Source organism: Emydura macquarii, unplaced genomic scaffold (genome assembly GCF_026122565.2).
Source record: "Emydura macquarii macquarii isolate MOO-44397 ecotype Brisbane River unplaced genomic scaffold, CSIRO-AGI_Emac_v2 contig_794, whole genome shotgun sequence".
Taxonomy (NCBI): Eukaryota; Metazoa; Chordata; order Testudines; family Chelidae; genus Emydura; species Emydura macquarii.
Window position 1 is genome coordinate 69,113 of NW_027130931.1, and position 25,592 is coordinate 94,704.

General features: G+C 39.5%; 1 protein-coding gene across 1 annotated transcript in view; it reads right to left on the bottom strand.

The window, feature by feature from the left end:
• Positions 1 to 25,592, bottom strand: part of LOC137149633 (VPS10 domain-containing receptor SorCS2-like) — a 152,669-nt gene that overhangs the window by 53,481 nt on the left and 73,596 nt on the right. Inside the window, exons 10-12 of the mRNA XM_067543160.1 lie at positions 16,885 to 16,961; positions 6,826 to 6,917; positions 5,353 to 5,460 (exon numbers count right to left, since the gene is read on the bottom strand). Coding sequence (XP_067399261.1) covers positions 5,353 to 5,460; positions 6,826 to 6,917; positions 16,885 to 16,961 — 277 coding nt within the window. The remainder of the gene's footprint in view (positions 1 to 5,352; positions 5,461 to 6,825; positions 6,918 to 16,884; positions 16,962 to 25,592) is intronic.

A 25,592-nucleotide genomic window follows, 5' to 3' on the forward strand; every position in this document is an offset into this window, starting at 1 on the left:
TCAATTATTGACCCCAGAAGTGTTAAGTTTTAAATGGAGGATATGAATTACTTACACTAAGGATATGTCTATATGGCAATTGAAGGCATGGTTGCAGCTCGTGTAGGCATATCTATGCTAGCTTTTGTCTAGCTAGCACAACTAAAATTAGGGGTGAAGCCGCGGCAGTGCAGATTTCAGTGTGGGCAGCACAGGCTCACCCAGAACTCTGTCTACATACTCGTGTTCCTAGACCGCTTCTATCTTCAGCCACACTATCTTGACTGAAATCAAACAGGACAACAGTGGGCATGAAAGGACACCCAGGGAGGGAGAATGAGTTAAGAATTAGGCAGGTAAGGTAAGCAAGTTGATATAAGTACAACTAGCAACATATTTTGCAGAAGGCTTTCTTCCCACTAATTCATACAAAATTGGTGAATATGGTCACAGTGTTTCAAGTCTTTGAAGGACCAGATGGTGGTAGTCTTACTCACTTTGAATTGTAATTTACTCCACTTCCAGTGACTTCAATGGGACTGTTTGTGGAATGCGGTGCTACTAAACTGCAGTAAAAGTATCAGAATCTGACCCCCAGTTCCACAGTTAGGAAGAGATATCTTACATACGTTGGAGGGCCTATTTTTAACATGTGGCATGTTTTAGAGGATTTGCAAGGCCCCACAAAGCCATTATGCAAAGAATCACAAAAATAAAGTGGCATAATCCACGGAAGTTCAGTTGCCTTTATGGCATGACAGTAACTGCCCAAATGGTCATCATAGGCCCTGTTACCTGTCTAAGGGACAGATCCAAGTTTTTAGTACCTTATGCCAGTGTTTCTCAACCTTTTAAGTAGTAAATACCCCCTAACTTCTGAAAATTTTAATAAGTACCCAATACTCAATTTTCCATGGGATTTTATATTTACAGATTAATATGAGCCATATGCTGGAAGAAGGGCTGAGTATATAAAGCCGTGATATGACAGATGTCAGATCTAGTGTGGGTAGGATTACCACCTTTACACCAGGGGTGCACAACTCAAGTATGTACCTGGGCTAGAGGTGATGTTGGCCAAAGCTAGGAGGCTTTGAGCAGCATGCTAATCCTGGGGAATATAAAGCGCTGCGTCAAATTTTTTCCATAGATTTGAAAGGAGAAAGGGGTGAGAGAGAGAGAGAGAGGGTAACTGGTAAAATCTGGGGCTGTCATAGTTGTCAATTTCACTGCTCAGGTAGAGCAGTGAAATTGACAAGTTTTCTGGGCACTGGGCTTTGAGTCAGGGAGGGGGCTGCCACCTGGCCAAGTTGCAGGTGATTGCTGCCTGGCTGCCAGCCCAGGAGGTGGGTGACTGCCACCCAATCCGAGCTGGGGCAGAGGAAGCTTCCGCGCTGGCTGGGACCCAGGGATGTGGGCAGGCAGCTGCTGCCCATCTTCAAGCCGGGGCGCTGGAGGCTGTCCCTCGGCTCAGAGCCGGGGTGTGGGTGGCTGCCACCCAGCTGCAAGCCCAGCTTGTGAAACGCAGGAGGCTGCCACCAGGCTCCCACTTGGGAGCTGGGACCTGGCGGGAAGCAGGGGGCTGCTGCTCACTTCCCAGCTAGGAGCTGTGACAGGGCGGGAAGCGGGTGGCTGCAGCCTGGCTTCCTGGGACCGTGGTGGCTGTCGCCCACCTCCCAGCTGGGAGCTGGGACCAGGTGGGAAGTGGGCAGCTGCCACCTGGTTTCCCCAGAAATCAGCAGCTGCCGCCTGCCTCCCCTTCACTCTGTTTTTCCCCAGGTACCCCCTGCCTGTGTCTCATGTACCCCTGGGGGTACACATAGCACAGGTTGAGAAACTATGCCTTATGCCAAAAGTAGTCCAGAAGTCAAGAAAAATGGCGTAAGTTACTAAGCGTGGGCAAAGATATCAACATTCAGCACTAAAAGACTTGAAACTTTAATAACCATATGCATTGGTTTTGCATGAAAAAAAGGAAAATCTTTTGCAATCACTCTTGAATTATTACAATAATGTATCAAATGAGAAATGTTAAATTCAGCAAGACAAGCAATTCATGTTCAATAGTTTCCATCATGTTTGCCATGACAATATGCCTAAACCCAGAGTGCTTCTGATATAATGCTGTGTGTGGATCATCCTACTGAGTGAGCCAAAGAGTATTTTGATAAGAATTCAGATTAAAGTGAAGGTATATCTGTACAGATCAAATGAGATAAAAAATCAATAAGATTCTGAAATAGAACATGCCAGATTTTCCAAGCGCATGCTGGCCAAACAACTACAGGCAAGTGTAAAAATTAAGAAATAACTGGCGAATGGAGGAGTTATTTCTATTTTCAGAAAATGACAAACACAGAGGGAAAAAAAACGCACTGTATTGGAATGTGTTACTAATTTAACAGAGAGATACACAAAATGCTAAGAAAGAAATAACTGAAGAAGCTTTCCATCATGTATATTAAACCAAAGTTCTGAACAAGATGAAAACATTATGTGAAATTATATGTTCCGTATGCATATAATGTTTTATAATTTTGATTCACAGTTGGATCATCTATCTTTCTATTTTAGGGTTTTATATTGCTGCCCATCACCACAGTATCTGAGTGTCTTCCATATAAAATCAACAGCAATAACAAAATCCCTCATGGACTTAATGGAGATCTGTGGCCCTCCTTCCTTTTTGGAGAAAAAACTCTACTTGGTGTGTTTTAATATTTGTTTTTTTGATTCAGGGAAGACAGGGAGTTCAGTGGATGGAGGCATCAATGTTATGGTTTCAGTGAAAAATTAAATATAGAGTTCCAGCTTCATTGTCCAATGACAGAATAACATGGTTCCCTTCTTACCAACACTTGTAGAGGCTGGGACCACTGGGAAAGCAGCATGTTCAGTCCCTGGAATAGGGCACTTTGTGTCACCTCTCAGCATTCTCTCACTTTATGTCAACAGAAATATTCCTATTCATTAGCTGTGGACAGAGCTGTGCTCAGGTCCTTGGAATATAGGACAAAACTGGATCTGACCTAGAGGAAATCTCCTCATCACAAACAAATAAAACTTTAATTCTGGGATGACTCACTAGTCAGTTCAATGCCTCAGAAAGAAAGACACAAGCTTGTGTGATATATCAAGGGCAGAAGGCGGCAGGAGAGTACATAAAGGAAGGTATATCAGTGCCAGAATGATCAGGGCTTTATTCCCTGCAGCCTAACCAGGGGCAGCTGGGGCCAATTAAGGATCAGCCAGGTGCTCCATAAAAGGGCTCCGCCCTAAACACACAGGGCACAAGTGGGAGGAAGGAGCGGTGCGGTGCGGTGCGGTGCGGTAGGGTAGGGTAGGGTAGGGTAGGGTAGGGTAGCGTAGCGAAGCGAAGCGAAGCGAAGCGAAGCGAAGCGTGGGAGAGCAGAGGAACCCCAAAAGGAGGTACTGAGCCCAGTAAGGGGCAGCATGGACACAGGGCCTGAGAGGCCAGCAGGACAGAGGGGGAAAGTAGCCCAGGGGAAGAGGCTGTGGCTCCTGGAATACAGAGCCAGTAGTCTGCAGCTGCTGTTCATAGGGCCCCTGGGCTGGGACCTGGAGGAGCGGGTGGGCCTGGGTCCCTCCCCCCCTCCCCCAGGGAAGATGGGGTGATGGGCACCTTCCTGGCCCCCAATGGGAGCGAAGCACGAGATCCACCAGGGGGAAGCCGGCCATCAGCCACACTTGACTCTCAGATCCCAGCCTGACTTCACTGGACTGTTAGCTTAAAAATATATCTTTTGACTTGTCAATTAGATATGGAAATCATGAGGGATGAACATGAAATCTCATGAAGAAATGTACAGAATCACTTTTCAAAATGGAACCACACTTTAACTTCCTTACATCTTAAAAACTGTGGCATTATGTAACATTTCTGTAAAATTGTATACGTAGGTATAGAGGACAAAAGTGCTCAGCATAGCAACAACAGGCAGTTATAGCAGGGGGCTAAGTGTGAGACCCAAATTTAGATGGGAAGTGAGTCTTCTATTGCCTGCTGTTTCTAAGAGACAGGGCACTTTCAAAATTTCCAAGAGTAACGCAGACATAGTAACTCCCTCAACATCCCCCTGATGGGCCAAGTGGTTTGTACACAGCTTGGGAGCAGAAGTTAACAAGTCAAGAAGCCATGATCTCATCCTTCCCCATTTACAGAGGGAAGAAAGGTTGAGAAAGGAGAAAAATCCCATTAAGATTTAACAGAAAAAGTTTCAATTTCCTTCCAGACCAGAGCGTACAACAAGAAATCAGAAGACCTGCTTTTAGGGACAGATAGAGAGAGAGATGACAACGGGCCAAATTCATCTGTGATGATTTCAATGGGGTGAATTTGCTCCAGTTACAGAGGGTCTGATTTGCTGCTGTGCTGCATCCCTTCTATGTCACTCCGGTTGTGAGAAGTGGTGATAAAGGGGGTGGAAACGGCTCCAGGTAATACCTGCTGTGTAGATGGGCTCCTCGGCCACTGAAGAGCTGCTGACACAGCAATGTGACCGCGCCATTTCCAGCCTCTGTCAGGAACACACTATATTCAGGCCGATCTCTACTTTTCAGGGCTCATAAGGGGACCTTGAAGCTACTCTAACTAGTGCTGGGGCCCGTGCCACTCCCAAAATATCTGCAAATGTGGTTTAAGTCCCCTTCCTCTATCCCCACCTATTCCTCCATTCAACACAAGGATAGAAACACTGATCATCAGTAACTCTGTTTCTAATTGGGTAGTTGTTTCTTAGGCTCAGATGGTTTAATAATATTAGCATTTGGAACCATACTGGGAAAGTGCATATACAAAACCAAACTTCATGGCTCAGGCCCATATTTATTTTAAATTCTATTAATAGGATCCATCATGAAAACTACAGAGCAGTGGGGAGAACATGAATTTTTTCAGGATGTTTGGTTAGATATTATTTATTACAATGCTAGATTACTAGGACAACAGTATATTTACACTGTGAATACAATTTCTATAACAGAAAAAAGCTAGAAACCTATTTATTGAATAACACCTTAGAATCTGCAGAAATGGGGGAAAATAATGTGAAAGATCATAATTTAAAGCTAAAGTTTTCAGATACCCATTAATGCCCATAATTTTCCATTGTCCCAGGTCACGACTATGAAAACCTGATATAAAACACAATAATTCATATTTACATTTGAAATATTTGATTCAGAACATTTTAAGGACAGGCTGCTTGTTAGTGCTGTTCAGACCTGGTCATAGTGAAAGCCCACGTGATTGCAAGACACTAAAACCCTGATGCAGGGACTACTCACTTGTTTAAAGTTAAGCCCATGCTAAAGTTCATTGTCGGAGGGTAGCCTAAATAAACAGAAACTTACGTCATCACTAATGTCTCGTCTCCAGGTTCACTGAGTAGTCCGTCTACGAAGACTGAAGTACTGGTGAAATTATGCGTACTCCAAGTCTGGCCTTCATCTATGCTGAACCTTTAAAGAGAGAAAAGTCTTCCATCATTGCAGCTTTTCAATAAATATCATGATTACTGTATTATGCTGGGTAAAATCTCAAGAGCACTGCACCATAGGACTCATGTCACCAACATGATCAGAGTTGCAAAAATTGTGAATTCTTTCTCTACTTAATGTAGCAAATTATGTGACTCCTCCCTCCCCAACATGCCCAGGGACTCAGCATATCCATCAAAAGATGTCTATTAAACTGGCAGTATTGCTGGATGTCCGCGATCAGGCCGGCTCTGAGGTTTGTCACTACATGATCTTGCTACATGATCTTGTTAATTGATTTCCTTTTTGCCAGAGTTCTGTGTCCTATAAAGTCTAAACTTGACAAACAGAATTTAGTGAAATAGGATTAGGCAAAACTGCTCAATTACTAAAACTCAGGTAGGCAGTGAGAAAAAAGAAGCCAACCAGACTATGATCCTTCACAAATTCACTCATCTGGTCAAGTGATTTCTAAAGGACAGGACTGTGCATATCCTATCAAATCTTGCATGTAACTAGCTTCAAAGTAAAACAAAATGAATTAATGTTCTGACCATGTCTTCTTTCCAAAAATACATAAACAAACAAGCATTACACTAATTTTATATATGTGTGTGTGTGTGTGTATATATATATATATATATATATAAAAAGTGTATGTGTGTGTATGACATTAGTGTGTGGTTCTGATATTTCCTACCTAAAAAGAAAGCAAAACAGAAACAATCCCCCTTTAAATAACAAAAACCAAGGACTTAAGAAATCTCTTTGCTTTCCTATATTTAACTCTATACCCTCTCCCCAGACAACTGGTCACAAACTTGGCTGATATAAACTGAAGCATTGATCACTTGCATTGAGTACATATACACTACTCTTTTCATAATTCTAGAGGTGATAACTCTGCACACTATTCCAAAATTCTGATATGGGCAATTGTATACTGCCTACTAAAACGTGTCCTGCAGCTGTAAGTTCACTCCCTACCCCAAACCTGCAGGACAAGTTAGTGTACACTGTTAAAATAGTTACTGGATTTTAGTGGTGGATTAAGTGACCTTTGTGTATAGTTTGTACAGCAGTCCACCTTTTGAATGAGTACAGCTATCCTGATTCAAAGCAGTGTTATTATTAATGATGTGGCAAACTACTTTACCAACAACTCCACTAGGAATCCTTTAATAAAATGTCCACTTGCATTTTGTTGGTTTAACGAATGTTAAATTAAGATGGTTCCACCTGCATTTCTTATACAAACTTACTGAAAAGCTCATTACTTATTAACTTTGAAGTACATTTGAGGTCTTGAATATGTAATAACCCTACTATAACTGACTGCAGCATTACTTGAGTATTTTCAGAGGGATAGAAGTGTCTTTGATGGCCACAATGACTCCACCATGGTCCAGATACAAGATGTGATGTTCTTCTTCAAAGACCTAGAAACCAGATAAAAAAACCAAGCAGATGTCTGGGTTGGAAAACAGAAAACTAAAACTGGACATGTATTTTATAACAGTCTGCTTTTTAAATAAATTCAAAGGGACATATTAATTAGTTTTATTCCAACACTGTACAGTTATTAAAAGACTAGTTCTACCATGTGAATAAAGTTCTCTAGGCGGTAAAGGAAAAGAAATTTAAGCTGGTGAATCAGGAAATGTTCGGGTTCAAATCACAGTCAAATAAAGCTGCCTGTAGGTGATCTCAGCCCAGACTTGTGCTTCTAGCAATATGCATTCTTCATTCTTTCCCACTGTATATCTCTTTGTGACCTATCACCTCACTTACAGTATTTGTCATATTCTGTACGTCTTGCAAAATAGCATGCCTTGCAGTGTAATGCTAAGAAAAACTGGAAAATTATTTCTGTCTATGAGATTCTAACACATTCTTCAAAATGTACAGAACACGATGTACATTGGTATGAGTTATATTATTTATATATTATATTATATATATAAGAACCTACTATTAATACTTAGTTTGCCTAAATATAGACTTTGTGCAGTTTAACAATGAGGTCATTTTGTGACTTCTGAATGGTCTAAAAAGTCAGGACATATGTGATACTGGCTTGGTGATACAAGGGGTGAATCACAACCAAGATTTGAGGATAAATATAGAGTTCTTCCCTCTGCTTTTCCACAGCTCAGTGATTTACATAAAAATCTCTCTGGTGGAAGTCCTGAATCTCAATATTCTGGATGATCATAAACTATTGAAATTGCATCCAAACAGCCAAAGAGAAATAGAGTACAGTGATTACCATTACAAAGGCTAGATTTATCAAGTTAATATACAATGGTGTCTGAGATACACAGTTATTTCCTATTTTAAGTATAAGGAAATATTAGCTATCTCACACACTATTATGGGAAAGCTGTTGGTCAATGCAGACTTTTCAAGAGCAACTGCTTTAAACAATACCTATGGTTAATGGAAACTATATACCAGGAAAATTAAAATAATCCTTTGAAAGCTCAGATCTGAAATATTTGTTGAATGCAGGAGGAAGTAAAAGAAAGAAAAAAGGCAAAATCTTAGTCTGAGTCACTGGAAGCACTAAATAAACAAATATCTTTTCCTTTATACATCTGAGATTTGTCATAAGATAGTTTCTGCTTGCTTCAGCTGTCTGCCAAACGTCATTTAACACAGCAGCATGAGATAAAGTGAGCATTAATGCACGCTCCTTGAAAATTAATACATTAATACGTACATTCAACCCCTTATACAACCTGACAAACGAAAGTGACCGAGACTAGGTTTGCTTTACTTTGCCTTTGAGAATGAGAATATACGGACAATGCTAAAAGCTTCTCTTTCCTCATTTTGAAGCCATATCAGTGATAGATTGAAGTGTAAAAGAAAACCCTTCACCCCCAAGCACATTCACATTCACGCCAAGGAATGAGGAATGAATAAAACAGGAAGACCCCAGCTAGAACCTTGGCTGCATCTCTTTCTCTCACCTAATAAGAACATATTTAAAAGGAATCCTGTAGTTTCAAGAATCCCTTTGGCTGTCTTCCATTTGCAGACCAGCACCAGATATGAGACATTTATAGTCCTGTCTGCTTATTACATACAGCTGCATATTTTAGAGCATTCAGTAATGGATAGACATTATTTTTAGATGCACTTCAAAAGGATCAGATCAGTTGTAATCAGATAAGCAAAGTTTGGATTTTCTTCCAAACCTTCTCTGAACTTCTGCTCAAATCAAAATGAAACAGTATATGCTGGGCTGCATAGTCTCCAGGTGCTACACCTCCACATTGAAGAAAAAAGGAAACTGATATTTGTACCATTTTATCCAAATTAGGTGAATCCCTCTGGTTCCTGGCAAATCAGCAGAACAGCTCGTGGTTACACAGCTTGGGTACCGCAGTTTTACTCTATATTCTACTTAAAGCTGTGATTCTATTCTGCTGGTACTGATTGCTTGTCTAATTTCACCTATTCTTTGGAATATTTTTGTATCTATCTTTTGGTGTGAATACTGTCTATAGAGAAGGGACTGGAAACAACAATATTAAACAAGACATTAATTAGAAACAAACATTTGTTGACTGAATATCTATGGAAGAATTTCAAATCAGGACCTTTGTGACCCATAGGGCTAGCCTGATTGCGTCTTTATATACCTTTTCTTATGGGTTTGATTTTTTGTTTTATTATAATAGTTTTATAGAATGTTACTAGAGTATTTTTGGCTGTAACGCAAGGAACCTACAGGCCACATCCTGTATGTTGAGCTAAAGCAAGTTACAATACATATGTTTGAAACCATTAGCCTAGATAAGTGATGATGAGTTAAAGCGTAAAATATATATATGTTTGTGACCTTTAGCATAGATAAGTGAGGATGTGTTGAAGAAAGTTAGGGTGATCAGAAAGCAAGTGTGAAAAATCGGGATGGGGTGGGGATAATAGGCGCCTATATAAGAAAAAGCCCCGAACATTAGGTCTGTACCTATAAAATTAGGACATCTGGCTACCCTAAAGCAAGTTGGCATAGGTAGAGGGCTACCTAAGTTCATGTCCATTCTAAACTTAACAGGTACACTACAAAGAACACAGAAATAACCAGTAAGGTCAGAAATAACAGATTTGCGAATGAGGTAATGGTCCTTAATAGGTACAGATATGTCATTAATACGTACAAACATGCCAGACTATAGAACAGTGGCTCAAGGGTCACAAATATGATTTTTATAACCCTGAAGGGCCACCAGTCTCTGCCAGCAGCCCCGCACCCCGCACTGCAGCCAGTGGAAAGGAGTTCAGTGAGGAGGATCTCCTGTCCCCCTAGCTGCAGAGGGAACCCTGCACTCCACCTGGATCCCTAGGTAATGGCTCCTTCTACAGCCAGCACGACCCAGCACTTAGGGATCCAAGCAAAGCGCTTTGCTCTCTGCTGGAGCCGGGGGAGGGGAGCGCTGATCTCCCATCCAGCCAGCTGCAGCAGGGAAATTGGGCACTCCGCCTCAGTCCCTAGGCAGTGGTTCCCTTCTGCAGCCAGGGAGATGGAGGATCAATGCTCCCCTCCCTCTGACTCCATCAGGGACTCCAGTGCCTAGGCACCCAGGCAGAACTCTCTGCCATGCTCCCTGCTACAGCCAGGAGGTGGGGAGCGCTGATCCCTTGGCTGCAGTAAGGAATCTGCACTGTCTTTCAGCCCCGCAGCGACATGCTCCGCCTGGGTCCTCACGCAGCAGCACCAGCTCCCTTCTGCAGCCAGCGGAAGGAGTTGTGGCCATTTTGAAAGCCCTCTGCAGGCCAAAAGTGGCCCGCAGGCCACGGGTTGGGAACCACTGCTCTACAGTAAGTGTACCCCAATATTTTGTGGTTGAGGAAATTAAGTTTGGACATGGAAGGAGGGCACCTAGCACTCAGGCTCTGTAAGAGGGGCAACCCACCATGTTAGTTAGTTCATAGTTTCTTAATATTTAATTGTTAGTTCTTAACTCTTAGTTCTTAAGTTAATTAGTTGAGTCAAACTCTAAATTAGCTTCTATAGTCTTTCTATAGCTTTTAGTTTTCTAGCTTCTCCTAAGCTCTTCACCTCCCACTTGAGAACTGAAGAACCTGAACCATCAAATCCTCTTGGCAATTCTTGTAATTCTGGTTGATTATTTTTCCATTTGATTATTATTTCGTTTTATCTACATAAAAATCTTTAAGGCTGTATGTTGTTCTCAGCGTGAGTGTTCTTGTCATACATCCCGAGGGTCCTCGCAAAACTCTGTATAGCCTGATTGTGGGACAAGAACCTTATTATCTTCTGATCAGATTAATTGGCGAGCCTATAATCCATATTATATAAACAATTAATCTCCTAAAATCAGGCAACACCAGATTCAAATCCCACTGAAGTCAGTGGAAAGACTGCTGATGAATTCAATAGGCATCAGATCAGGCCCACAGGGCTTAGTTCTAAAGTCTCTATTCAGTCCATGACTTAAGACCAAGGAAGGACTTCCGACCTGGGCCTCTAATATGCATGTTCAATAATTAAAAGTTTGTAAAATATTAACGTGGAGGGTTAAATTTTAAACTCTAACAGCCGTATAATTTAAGGCTCACAGTAGTTAAACATAGAAGGTAAAATCCTGGCTCCACTGCAGTCAATGAGTCTTTTGTCTTTGACTTGAACGGGACAAGGATTTCATCTAGAGATGATAATCTATTGCATATCATCTTTATGTATCTCATTTTGGCCCGTGTTTCTTTACCATTATACTTATATTATTAATGTGACACAGTGTGGTTTATTGATTCTATTGCCAGCCCAACCAGAGCCTCCACTTGCAATCTTGGGGAAGCCAATTAACCTCTCTCCATACCTTAGCTTTCTCATCTATACCAGAAGCATAACATTATGTACAAAGTGCTTGGAGATCCTTTAATGAATCTATACAAATGTAAAATATCTTCGTTAGTATATTTTTCTTTGGGCAATATAACTGGGGAAGGAGTAATAAAAATATAAATATCCATTACAAAAATCAGAGCCAACATGTAAAAATGCAGCAGTCTGAAGCTAAGCCATCAAAATGGCAGAGCCAACAGAATGTAGTTATGACCATGAGTCTCTAATACAATGTAGTGTTATTTATTTTTGAGTGTGCAGTTTTGGAAAGGGCATAAATGGTTCCAAGAGTAATTCACTTTCCAGTGAACAATACTGGCACATTGCCAATGCTTTACCAAACAGGAGTATTAAAATCATATTGTGATAACCTTCCACCTTCCATTAGTGAGCAAGACGAGTAAATAATGCCTCAGTGAATGTGGTCAAGCCTTCAGTTTCCATTCTTCTTTAAGATACACGGGGTGTAGCACCAACATGCATCTCCATTTTTTCCTAATTTTCTGCTTGTTCACATTATAAACACATAGCACTTATAGCAGTAGCTTTTCATCTTCAGAATAATGTAATAACATTAACTAATTCACCCATGAAGTACAGTACAGAAATAAATATTATCCCAAATTTTCAGATAGGAAAAACTTGGTCACCTGTCTTCCTCTAAGGGATTGTCCCAAAGTGACAAGTGAAGTTAGTATCTAGTCCACTGGACCATGCTTATGTGTTCATAACCAGCAATGAGTTCAAACATGTAAGTGTCAACTGTTTAAATCAGAATTCTCTCCACTAAATACAATCAAATTAATGAATTACTGACAATCTCCACTAATTAGAAATTGTTTAGTCTTTTCAGGTGGCCCACCACTACAGGGCAAGACCAATGGAACCTCATGCATTCTCCATCCTTTTTAGTTCTTTTGTCATGTTTAGGGAATTTTATTTGCTTTTTAATAATGCCAGCCGTTTTCTCTCTCATTTTGTATTGTGTATGTCTTTGTTACTGCAACAGCTGTAGATACATCAGGGCAGATTCTCAACTGGTAAATATCAGCATAAAGTCAATGGAGCCGTGCTGATTTACACCTGTTGAGGATTTATCCTATGAGATTTAATTATGCATTGCCTGAAACTCAAAGCTAGGCAAAAATGCATCCAGTCCCCTGTGTATCTCACCAAGAAACATCCATTCCTAAATTCCAAGCTGGAACACCTTCCTATAATACTCCTAGCTAACTCTCTCATCCTGACTGCTGAAAGGAAGTGATTCCAGCCCCTCTTACTTGTTGTGCTTGTAAGCGGCGCTACCCCTCTCTTGGCTGGTTGAAGAAAAAACTGTACCTCTCTTTAGTGCCTTGATGGCTACAAAGCTGCTGAGCTTTATCCTGCTTATGCAAAGATTTCCCTAACTTATCTAATAAAGAGATATCATGTAGAGAGGAAGAATGGTCTTAAAAGACGGTACTGGACTGAAATTCAGGAGATTTGACTTCAATTTCTGGCCATGTCACAGGCTTCCTATTTAACTTTGGACAAGTCAATTGATCTCTCTGAGTCTCAGCTGCCCGCCCTATGAAACAGGGACCATGTTATTTCCCCAGTATTTTTTGTCTATTTGAATTGCATGCTCCTTGGGCAATTAGTGTCTCTTACTCTTTGTTTACTCAACCCGTAGCACAATGGTGCTACACTCTTCTGCAATAATAATAATCATCATCATCACAATCAGAGTGCTACAAGGCAGAAAAATAGTAAAGTCACCCTCAACACTAAACAGGCCATCCTCTATTTAAAAAAATGGAGAGCAGAAAACTGAAGCCAAAAACTGTTATAAAATCTAAGACGGGAAGGAATCCCATTCAAAGCTTGTCTTCGTTTCCATGAAGGTCCTTAGGTTACAATCTATTTGATTTAATATCATGTTAATATTTCACATTATATTACTCTGTTTTGTTTGGTGATAGACATAGTTGTCCCAAATAACTGTGCTAACGTTTGTCTAATCCTCATATAAACTTTGGCTGATTTTCACTTCCTTTGGCATTTGTCACAGCTATGTTTGTATTGCTTCTATTTCAAGTAAGAGTTTCTCACACTCTTTTCTTATTCTTCTACTCAACTCCTATTGCCAATATTTCTATATTATTGCTGGCATTAGCTTATTCACTGTACTGGCCTTATTCCTTGCTCTGGTTTGTTTACCTTGCTATCTTATTCTAAGTCTCTCTGTTATCCATGACTCATACTCAAATTTTGTTTTTCCTCTTTGAGAGTCTGTAGATGGCTCTGCAGCAATGTTGGATATGTGCAGTGAGGGATGCGACAAATGTACAGTGCAGTGACTGGCACTCAGCAGTTGGAATTGCCCAGTTTCCAAGTCAATGGTCTGAACCCATCCAATGAACTGTGGCAAAACATGGGCTCTGCTTGTGCCAACCCTAGAGACCAGTAATTAGTCATCTAAGTAATTGCAGTATCATGTAATTGCTCATGTTTCATTTTTAGTTTCATGAATTTCACTGCAGAAAGGAAATATACAGCTGACTTCATGAGGAACAGGCAGATCGCAGTGAATAACAGGGATATAAAATATACAAAATAATCCGTGTTCTTTTTTCTAGTCACCAATATGAAGTTTTAACAAGATCTTTGCAAAGCCTTCATGACAGTTTTAATTAAAATAAAGAAATCAGCGACACTTTTCATCTTGACTGTTGCAATGGGAATGAGAGGTCATGTTTGAGTTTATACCTAGTGAAAAATCACCTAAAGGCATGATAAACCAGCTTTCATCTCATTAGTTTAAGAGTCCCACAAATGCAAACAGCGAGAATCTGAATGCCAGACCCTTTTCTCACCAGAAAAAACCACAGAATTTTGATGAATGGCAGCATTAAAATTATGTAGAGAGGTCAGCTAGATGTCATAGGTAATACAGGATAACCTCTAAGCATGGAGATAAAATCCAACTGCAAATCCTTGAAGATTTTTGCATTTAAATATTTAGTTTGTCATCTGCTAAAACCCAAGAAATGATTAGGCATAAAATCTCAACTTCTGAAGCTAAAAGAACATCATCATGACAAAACTAATATAGTTATTTTTAAAAAATGTCCTTTCGTATATTATTACCAACATCCTATATTACTAGTACGTAAAAATAAATCTTTTTTTTTTTTTGGCTTTTTATTCAGCTTGAAGAGTGAAACTAGAGTGCTCAGCTTCACTCTTACTGTTTCTTGTAAATCAGTACAATTGTGTTATGTTTCAGTTCAACATTGGAGAGGGAGCATTTCAATTAAAATAACTGTTTTAATTGAAACAGAATAATTTTGTGCTTTTTGTGACACATTTCTTTTCTTATTAGTGCTTCTCACCTGGTCTGTGGACAATACGAAGGTTTTTGATATTTCCCTATCCTTATCATCATCATCATCTAATACTCTCAGACAAAAAGAAAAGAATCATAGAAACGTAGATCTGGAAGGAAACTCAAGATGTCAGCTAGTCCAGTCCCCTGCATTCATGCAGACCAAATATTCTTAGACCATCTCTTACAGCGTTTAAATGGAATTAAGACAGAGTAATTTAGGGTAAAATACATTACAGTAATGATGTCATTATCCAAAATCCAAACACTGTAAATCCAGAAAATGCAAAAAACTCAACTGATATCATGCAATTATCATAAGATTATGATTAAGGTATTTTTGTGTTGGCTGTATCCGATTACATTAAACAATATTAAAAGTCACATTTTTCCCCCATGATTTAATTAAAGGGTACAGTTAAGGCTATCCAAAGATTGAGTTGCTTGGGTGCCTTAGATGTGCGTGCCCATTCCATATCTTATCAGGCCTGGATTTTTTTAAAAGTTAAGATTAACTGTGAATTTCCTGGGACCGTAACACCCAGTATTCCGTTAATTATAAATTCCCTGTAATGTATTTTACCTTAAATTACTGCTATGTACTATCAACATTGTCAATTTTAATGTAGTTTTTGACTGGAAATTCCTTTTTTTTAATTAATAATTTCATATCCAAACACTAAACAAACCCAAAGAGACTATTATCATGTCATGTTTCTAATGATGTTCAGACATGAAGTACCAACCTTAAAACATTTTTAAAGATTTCAGTTTAATGGCTACATTCACTGGTGGTACGCTGTGGCTACTTTATGCCATTCTTGAGCAGCCAGGCCATACTGGTCATTTAAGATGGATTTACAGCTACATTATTTTACCTGAGCAATTTCACCTGAGCAATGCAAAGGAGCTGGAGAGAGTATATTCTGGTTTACCTCTCCCTCCTGTCCTTTTTTCACTGCCTTTACAACCTTCTCACACACCCCTGATGCACATAAACATTTCCCCCTTTCTTTCTATAGCCTCTTTATTCCTTGCATACATACCCCTATTTCCCCATCTCTACCACACCCCCTATATTCCCTGAACATGCACGCACTCATACACAGACCCTTGTGTCCTTCTCCCTACTGCCCTCTCTGATGAGCTGATCTGGTGCAAGAGGTAGCACTGGAAAATAAATACACACAATGAATGTTTATTTTGGCTGGTTTTTTTTCAGAACTGAAAGTTTATCCATCAGCAGAAGATGATGCATAAAGTTTCCCACTTCAGAAAAACTCATTATGTATTGCCATCTTTCAAACTGACCTCCATCGCCAACTGGTTCCAATTTCAGTCAAGCCGGGGAAAATGGTGGCTTCCTATGCTGTCAGGAGGCAGAGATTTCACTAACAGTAGGAGATAGTTGCCCCCTCCAAAATGGCCACCTGAAAGCCGTCCCATTGAGAACAATGAGAGATGTCAGCCATTTTGAAAGAGGGCAGTTCTTTGTAAAATGTTCTATAGAAGAAAATTATTTATCAGAAACTTTTAGTTATGAAGAAAGATGGTAAACGATAACCATAAATCCTACAGAAATTCTTCAAATGTAGGGTATGCACAAGATTTAAGTGATTGCAAACTCTACGGAAAGTTTGAAATGTTGCCATTATTCTGTTAAAATCATTTGAACCAAAAAAAAAGGTCTGACACCAATTAATTGGGAAAAATAGAAGAATTCCTTCCTTTCTATCTAATCAGGCAAAAAACCTTTGCATGTGAGTATCCTAAATGTGATCCAAGAGAATATACATTCTGAGTATCCTGAAATAAGGCTGATAATTAAAAAACAAAAACAAAAAACACTTGCACCATCCTTGTGCAAGTTACTCAGGAGGAGATTTTCAAAGGCACAGAATAGGTGCCCTATCCCCACTGAACATCAATAGCAACTGGAAACCTAAGTCTCATTAGTGCCTGTGAAAATCTCCCTCCTAATCTCAGTTTCAAAGTAAAATGGGAATAATAATAGCTACCTACCTGTCCAGAGGGATTATAAGGATTAATTAATGCATTAAATTGATAAGTGTTGTAACTATAATAAATAAATAAATAAATAAAAATAATAATTTGATGCTCAAGATTAGTTTCAAGTGTTTTATCATTTCTCCTTCCTTACCTGCCGCCAGGTATTCCCACAATCAGATGTTATGTACATTTCTTCTTTATATTCAACCAGCTGGGAGCCCAGATTACCTGGACACAAAGTAAATAAACAAACAAACAAACAAAAACAAACTGGCAAAGCTTGCATTTATATAGTACCTTTCTCCTTATATAGGTATCTCTCTCTTCTTAGCAAAATAGGCAGGAAAAACAGATGAAGATCAGGTCTCTGGGAGAAATTCTACCCTGAGATCCATGCCTAGGGGCTGGCTTGATTTTAATGAGAGTCACAAGTGCATATTGGCCCCAAATGATGAAGCAGAAATACTTTATTTTCTGCAGTAACAATAACGAATATAAGTTGTGTCTTTATTACATATTTTTATTTTCACATTATTGGTTGTTGAGAGGTAGGCTAGCAACTGCAGTATTGGAATAGTCAGGCTAATCCATATGATTGAAAATGACTCCCCCTGAGAAGAGACAGCATGGTTTGTGAGAGGGCCATAAGAATTACCCAGACATTCTCAGAGTTATCTGGAAGACTAGAGCTGAGTCAGTTCCTTTCTTGTTTCTCTCACCTTCTTCCCTGCCACAATACCTTTCTCTCTACACCTGGACTCACTCTCATTCCCCTCTCTACCTAAAGCCGATCCCCAATCTTATTCCTCCTGTGCGATGAACATTGGAAGAACCTTCTTCTGCAAAAGTGCCAAATTGCCTTCAGCCACCACGAGATGACCAGCCATCCTGGGCTCCATAGTTTATCTAACCACCTACCACAGATTTTCTTGCTCCCACATACCCCTGGTGCTTTGTAGGACGAGGGAAGAGGTAGGACCTGGCAGGAAAGGGGAGTGGGGCAAGTTAGGCTTGCAAGTCGGGGAAGGGGCAAGGATCCTAGTATGGGGAGGCATGGAATGCAATCCCCTCATGAGTCTCAACCCCCTCTGAGAGTCCACAAACATACCTCTTTCTTGACACATTGCCCCACCGTAGCATCTCCATTAACCCTAAGAAAATGATCAGTCCCTAAGGTTTAATAGGTTCCTCTTGCTTATTCTTTAATAAACTACATTTAATACTATTATTGATTAGTATTATTATAGTATTCCTTTGAACCCCCCAGCCAGGTGTCAGGACCACATTGTGTTAGGTGCTGTATACACATATAATAAAAAGAGGATCCCTGTCTAAGAGATCTTAGAATCTAACTATAGGACAAAAGGCAACAAGTGGATCTAGATGGACCGGGTAGCACAAAGTGACAGGGAGATTATTCTGATGAGCATATTAAGCAATGATCACAGTATTTGGAATAAGAATCTCTCTGACTCGGGCTGTGTGAATATCTTTTGAGGTTACCTTGGCATAAGCTCTGCACAAAATTAATAATAAACAAGAATGAGTAGTTTTCTTTTCATTTAGTTTGTTCATGCTAAAATAAAAGAAAGAACAACAACATTTATTTAAGATTTAGGCCTTTGAGACCGATATCCTTGGTATACCCAGAGGCCAACTCACTTGTGGCATTATGTAAAGTACTATATTAGCCTCTTTATTCAGCCTGACCCACTTAAAGATTAATATTTAAAAATGTTTTATCTGGCTGATTTTATTAAGTGATAGGGAAATTTGAAGAAAGATTTACAGCACTTAAAAACAGTAGGTTTGGAGTATCAAAAGCTGTGTAAATAAAGAAGATTCTGAAGTAGATTCTGGCCAAAAAGCTGCTCAGTATTTTGACAATAAACACTGAAGAGCAGTAGCTAGTCTTAGGATTGCTGCTAAGCAAACTTGTGATATAAGATGTCAGCAAATATAGTTCCAAATACATAGATCTCTATCTTGTGACAAGCTGCTTTTCAAATAGCAAACTGTTAAACTACCAGTCAGTTTACAGTGTTCTAGAAGAGGAGCGATCACAATATGTTTTTGCATCTAAGTGATATTATTGAGGGGATTTTGCCTTAAATCTATGATGAAGCATGGTTTGGATGAATGGACTATAAAATGGATCGAGAGCTGGCTAGATCATTGGGCTCTGCGGGTAGTGATCAATGGCTCCATATCTAGCTGGCAGCTGGTCACAAGCGGAGTGCCCCAGGCGTCAGTCTTGGGGCCGGTTTTGTTCAACATCTTCATTAATTATCTGGAGGATGGGGTAGATTGCACCCTCAGCAAGTTTGCAGATGACACTAAGCTAGGGGGAGCGGTAGATACCTTGGAAGATAGGGATAGGACACAGAATGACCTAGAGAAATTGGAGGATTGGGCCAAAAAGAAATCTGATGAGGTTCAACAAGGACAAGTGCAGAGTCCTGCACTTAGAACAGAAGAATCCCATGCACAGCTACAGACTGGAGACTGACAGGCTAGGCAGCAGTTCTGCAGAAAAGAATCTGGGGGTTACAGTGGATAAGAAGCTGGATATAAGTCAGCAGTGTGCCCTGGTTGACAGTAGGAGCATTGCCAGCAGATTAAAGGAAGTGATTATTCCCTTCTATTCGGCACTGATGAGGTCACATCTGGAGTATTGTGTCCATTTTTAGTCCCTTCACTACAGAAAGTGTGTGGACAAATTGGAGAGAGTCCAGCGGAGAGCAACAAAAATGATTAGGGGGCTGGAGCACATGACTTATGAGGAGAGGCTGAGGGAACTAGACTTGTTTAGCCTGCAGAAGAGAAGAATGAGGGGGGATTTGATAGCAGCCTTTAATTAATTCTCTGAAAGGGGGTTCCAGGGAGGATGAAGCTAGGCTGTTCTCAATGGTAGTAGATGACAGAACAAGGAGCAATGGTCTCAAGTTGCAGTGGGGGAGGTCTAGGTTGGATATTAGGAAAAGGTTTTTCACTAGGAAGGTGGTGAAGCACTGGAATGGGTTTCCTAGGGTGGTGGTGCAATCTCCATCCTTAGAGGTTTTTAAACTGCGGCTTGACAAAGCTCTGGCTGGGATGATTTAGTTGAGGTCAGTCCTACTTTGAGCAGGGGGTTGGAATAGATGACCTCCTGAGGTCCCTTCCAACTCTAATCTTCTATGATTTGTATGTTTTTAGGAAAAAATAGATGAAAGTTGTCAGATCTTTTTAAGTAAAAGACATAAGGAAAGAATACACTTGAGATTATGACATTTTACTAACATACTATATAAACAAATGTTTTAGATATCACAACACATATTTATATAGATAGGGTTTATTCAGGATGAAAGGGACTTGAGAGAGACTGACAGAAAACACTGCTCAAAGTTATATTGTCCATTTAGACCATCACAATTATGAGTACTTGGGTCTTTAATGGTTTAACGTCAAATTATTTAACCCTAATTACAGGCAAGATAGATCTGACACCAATTTTAAATTTTAAATCTATGTTCTCTCAGAGAATTTGTTGGAGCTAACCTAGTATTAGCATCTGGCAGTGGCTGTACCTCATGCTTCAGATGATCACCAAACCTCCCTTCAACCCCACCTCACCTAGAGCATTCCAAAATCAAAACCAGCAACAAAACAACCCATGCAATTCTTTGACAGGAAAATTCCTTCTTGACCCTTACAGATAAGATTGGCAGAATTCAATTTTTATTTTTAATTTCAAAGGATAATATCAATTTATATTTTTAAGCCTTTTTTAAAGCTGTTTAGAGGTTTACATTTTCACAGGTGCAGAAAATTATAGTGGGGGGGGTCAGACAATTATTTTGTGAGAGTAGACATTAATATTCAAAAAGTTAAAGCTTAATAAACCATTAGCACACAAATTGTCACCATCAGGTGCCAAATTACATAAAGTACTCAAATCAACAAAACAGAGCTATTTGGACTATTCATTGACTACTCCACTGGTAATAAAACTAATTCAAAAATCTAAATCACTGGATTTTAACTCTAATAAGTTCCCAAGCAGTATTTTTCTGACTTTGCCTATCTGTAAATTGTGATTATTATTGATGGAAACATATTTTTGTTTGTTTGTGTGTGCATGGTGAAATCTAAATTTACTGACATTTATTGATAAAACTCTAATCTGCAGGTGATTACCTTAGACGTTGAAGCATGAAATTTGATTACTGTACCCATATTGGGCTGAATTTACTTCATATGCATAATACCCAGCTAATCAAACTTCGTAAGGGTGAAATATATTTGGATTTATGACTACTGGAATACATATAGAGCAGGAATGTCGTTCAGTCCCCTTGGCCACTGTGGGATGGAATAGAGACCGCACACCCTATGAATGCTACTTATGTTGAGTGCTAAGGCCAGCAGACTCTACGTGGCAGTGGAAGAGAAAGTGAAGGAGTTGGGGGTGCAGGTTGTATTCTTGTCCATCCTCTAGATTGAAGGTTTGGGCCCACAGTGACACATGCACCCTGGAGATGAATGCATTGCTGTGCATATGGTGTCAATGGGAGGGCTTCAGCTTCCTGAACCATGGGATGCTGCTCTTGAAAGAAGGTGTGCTAGGAAGAGATGGGTTCCATCTGACCAAGAAGTGGAAAAGCATCTTTGCACTATTATGCCAATCTAGTGAGAAGGACTTTAAACTAGGTTCAAAGGGGACAAATGATAAAAACTCTCATGTGAGGGGGAAAAAAAAAGGTGACCTTAGCAGAAGGCTAGATGTTGGAAGTGAAATGGAAAATTTCAATAGGGTCAAGGATCAACAAGAGGGAAATCAGTGGGTGAATCTGCTCAACATCTTAGATGTCTAGACACAAATACAAGGATTTTGTGGAATAAACAGGAAGAACTGGAAGTATTCATACATAAACTAAATTATGTCTTAATTGGCATCACAGAGACTTGTGGGATAAGTCTCATGTCTGGAATATCAGTATAGAGGGTATAGATTCTTCAGGAAGGACGGGCAAGATAAAAAAGGACCAGGTGTTGCATTATACTTCAAGAATATATACACTTGTTAAGAAGTCCAGAAGGAGGGGAGACACAGACCAGTTGAAAGTCCATGGGTAAATATAAAAGGGGTAAAAAATAGGGGTGATGCCATGGTAGGGGTCTACTACATACCACCAAATCAGGAAGAGATGTATGAGGCATTTCTAGAAAAAACAACAGAAATATCCAAAACACGACTGGAAAGTAACTATGGATTTAAACTATCCATACATCTGTTGGAAAAGCAATACAGTAACACATACAATTTCCAGTAAGTACTTGGAGGTATTGGGACAACATTTGGTTTCAGAAAGTGGAGGAAGTAACTAGCCATTTTAGACTTGGTTCTGACCAATAGGGAGGAATTGGTAGCGAATCTGAAGGCAGAAAGCAAGGGACATAAAAGGCCAGTAAAAAGAGGTTCTTTAAGCACATTAGGAGCAAGAGAAAGATGAAGGAAAGTGTAGGTTCTCTACTTAGTGGGGAAGGTAAGCTAATAATGACAGCATCAAGAGGGCTGAGGTGTTTAGTGCCTATTTTTTCAGTCTTCACTAAAAAAGTTAATGGTGACCAGATACTCAACACAATTAATTTTAAAAAAACAGGGCGAAGGAATGTAAGCTGAAATAGGGAAAGAACAGGTTAAAGAACTTTTAGACAAGTTAGATGTATTCAAGTTGGCAGGGCTGATGAAATAGGATACTTAAGGAACAAGCTGAAGCCATCTCAGAACCATTAGCAATTATCTTTAAGAACCCGTGGAGGATGAGCAAGGTCCCAGAGGACTGGAAAAGGGCAAAACATAGTGCCTATCTTTAAAAAGGGGAACAAAGGGAACTGGGAAAGTAGACCAGACAGCCTAATTTCAATACCTGGAAAAATATTGGAACAAATAATTAAACAATAAATTTGTAAGCACTTAAAGCATAATAGGACTATAAGGAATAGCCAGCGTGGATTTGTCAAGAAGAAATCATGCCAAACTAATCTAATTTTCTTCCTTGACAGTGTTACTGGGCTAGTGGATGGGAGGAAGTAGTAGACATGACTGATCTTGCTTTTAGTAAGGCTTTTGACACAGTCTCCACATGACATTCTCATAAACAGACTAGGAAAATATGGTCTAGATAAAATTACTATAAGATAGTTGCACAACTAGTTGTAAGACCTAACTCAAAGAATAGTTATCAATGGTTCACTGTCAAACTGGGAGAGTATCTAATGGCGTTCTGCAGGGGTCACTCCTGTGTCTGGTACTATTCAATATTTTTATTAATGACTTGGATAAAAGTTGAAGGTGCACCAAACTAAGAGGGGTAACAAGCATTTTAAAGGACAGGATTATCATTCAAAATGACTTTGACAAACTGGAGAACTGGTCTGAAATTAACAAGATTAAATTCAATAAAGATAAATGCAAATTACTTCACTTAGGAAGGAAAAATAAAAGCACAATTAAAAATGGGAAATAACTGGTTCAGTGGTAGCGCTGCTGAAAAGGATCTGGGGGTTGGAATGGATCACAAATTGAATGAGTCAACAATGTGATGCAGTTGCAAGAAAGGCCAATATTTTGAGGTGTATTATCAGGAGTGTCGTATGTAAGACATAGGAGGTCACTGTCTTGCTCTACTTGGCACCGAGGAAGCGTTGGCTGGAGTACTGTGTCTAATTGTGTGTGCCAAACATTATAAAAGATGTGAACAAATTGGAAAAAGTCCAGGGAAGAGCAATAAAAATAGAAAAGATTTAGAAAACCTGACCTAGGAGGAAAGGATACAAAAACTGGGCAGAATTAGTCTTGAGAAAAGAAAAGAAAAGAAAAGAAAAGTGAGGGAGGACCTGATTACAATCTTCAAATATGTTAAAGGCTGTTATAAAGAGGATGCTGATCAACAGTTTGCCATGTCCACTGAAGGTTGGACAAGAAGTAAGGGGCTTAATCTGCAAAAAGGGAGATTTAGACATTAAACTTTCTAACTATAAGAGTAGTTGAGCTCTGGAATAGGCCAGATAAGGAACTGAAACCTAAGATTTTACTCATACAATCACACAATTACACAGAAGATTATTTGCTTTTAACATAAAACTGTTCTAAGTCTTAGAAAGGATCCAGTGAAATCAGCAATCACAATGAAAGTTCAGAGCTAGAAATGACGCACAAAACTATAGCCACATCATCAACGCTAAGCAGAAAGGAAACAATTGGTCCATCTGTCTAAGAACCCTTTGGAAACACTATCAGTTTTTAGTACAATGCTGTCCTTTTAAAAATTACAGTGCACAAGTCTTTTGGTTAGAGTACCATTGCATTCTTTTGTTCTCTTTGACACATATGGCAGCATCACAGAAAAATATCACAATTAAATATTGTTTAATCATTCCTTCTGTTGAAAGACAGACAAGGTGGTAATATCTTTTATTGGACCTCTGTCTATGGGTGAAGCATACAAGCTTTTTCTTCTGAAGAACTCTGTGATGCTCAAAAGCTTTTCTCTTTCACCCACAGAAGTTGGTCCAATAAAATATATTACTTCACCCACTTTGTTTTTATAATATTCTGTGACCAACATTGCTATAACAACTCAGCAAACATCCTATTGAAAAAGGTAAGCCTGACTGCAAAGTTGGGATCTGAGTTCAGATGCAAACTTCCTCCTAAATTCAGGTGTATTAATATCTAAAGTTTTGGTTTGGACCAGTCTCTAATTATTGAAGAAACTATCACTATCAATTCTAAAAGTCAACTGAGAAAAAGGAAGCAAAGAGGAACTGATTTACATATCCTACAGATCTCAGTGGGTCTCAGCACCTTGTTAGAAGAGGACTCTGCACTTGCCAGGACCAACCCCTAATCAAGAATCAGGGAGTCTTTAAAAAAAAATACTGGATCAAATTTAAAAGACCCTTACATGAATGAACAAAATCAATGCACCCCTAGCAAATTAAAGCACAAACCTTCTCACCATTCCTTCTGGTGAGTGACTGTGCATATAGGATACCAGGTAATGTCAGTTACACCCAATACAAAACAAAGAAAAGAAAAGGGACAATAGCAAAACATGCATGTGCTAATGAGCGGAAATACAATGAGCATGGAACACACTAAACCAATTGCAGACAAAGAGAATAATTTGAAAGACAGGTGAGTCAAAGGGAGCCCTGAGGAGCTTCAGGATCTAAACCACCATCTCTGATCTTCTTTTCCTCTCTAGTTATGAACCAAGCTTGTTCAGTCCTAACTTTCAACCACTCTGTCACACAACTTTATCTGATCTCCCTCAGAACCAGATTATCTCTGACTATTCCACTGAATGCTTTCCTGTCTGTTTCTAATTTCCTCTTCTTTCCTAAACTTCTTTCTCATCCCCTCATGTTCTTACCCTCTTTGCCCTTTGTACTGCTTTCATTACTACTGACTACCTGCTTCTTTGGAATACAAAGCTCCGTACTCTCATGGTTCCAGTCCTATCTTTTTTTTGGCTATCATGGGTTGGCAAACTCTCTTTCCATTTTCATTCCATACTACAGGGTTCTGTTCTTGATCCACTCCTCTTCTTCCGTGGCACAGAATCTTATAGTAGTCAACTCATTGCTAGTTTTTGCTTTTAGCTATCACTTGTATGCCAATAACACGAAGTATTCTTATATCTTTTTTCTCTTATTGGTACTTCTCTTCATGATCCAGTATAATTGTACTTTTTTAAATTGGAAAGTAAACAGCAACAGAAGCAGCTTCCGGGATAGAAAGCCTTTTATACTAGGTAGTTGGTTTGATGATGACTGAAGGACATTTGCTGTTTGGTAAAATGAGTGCAA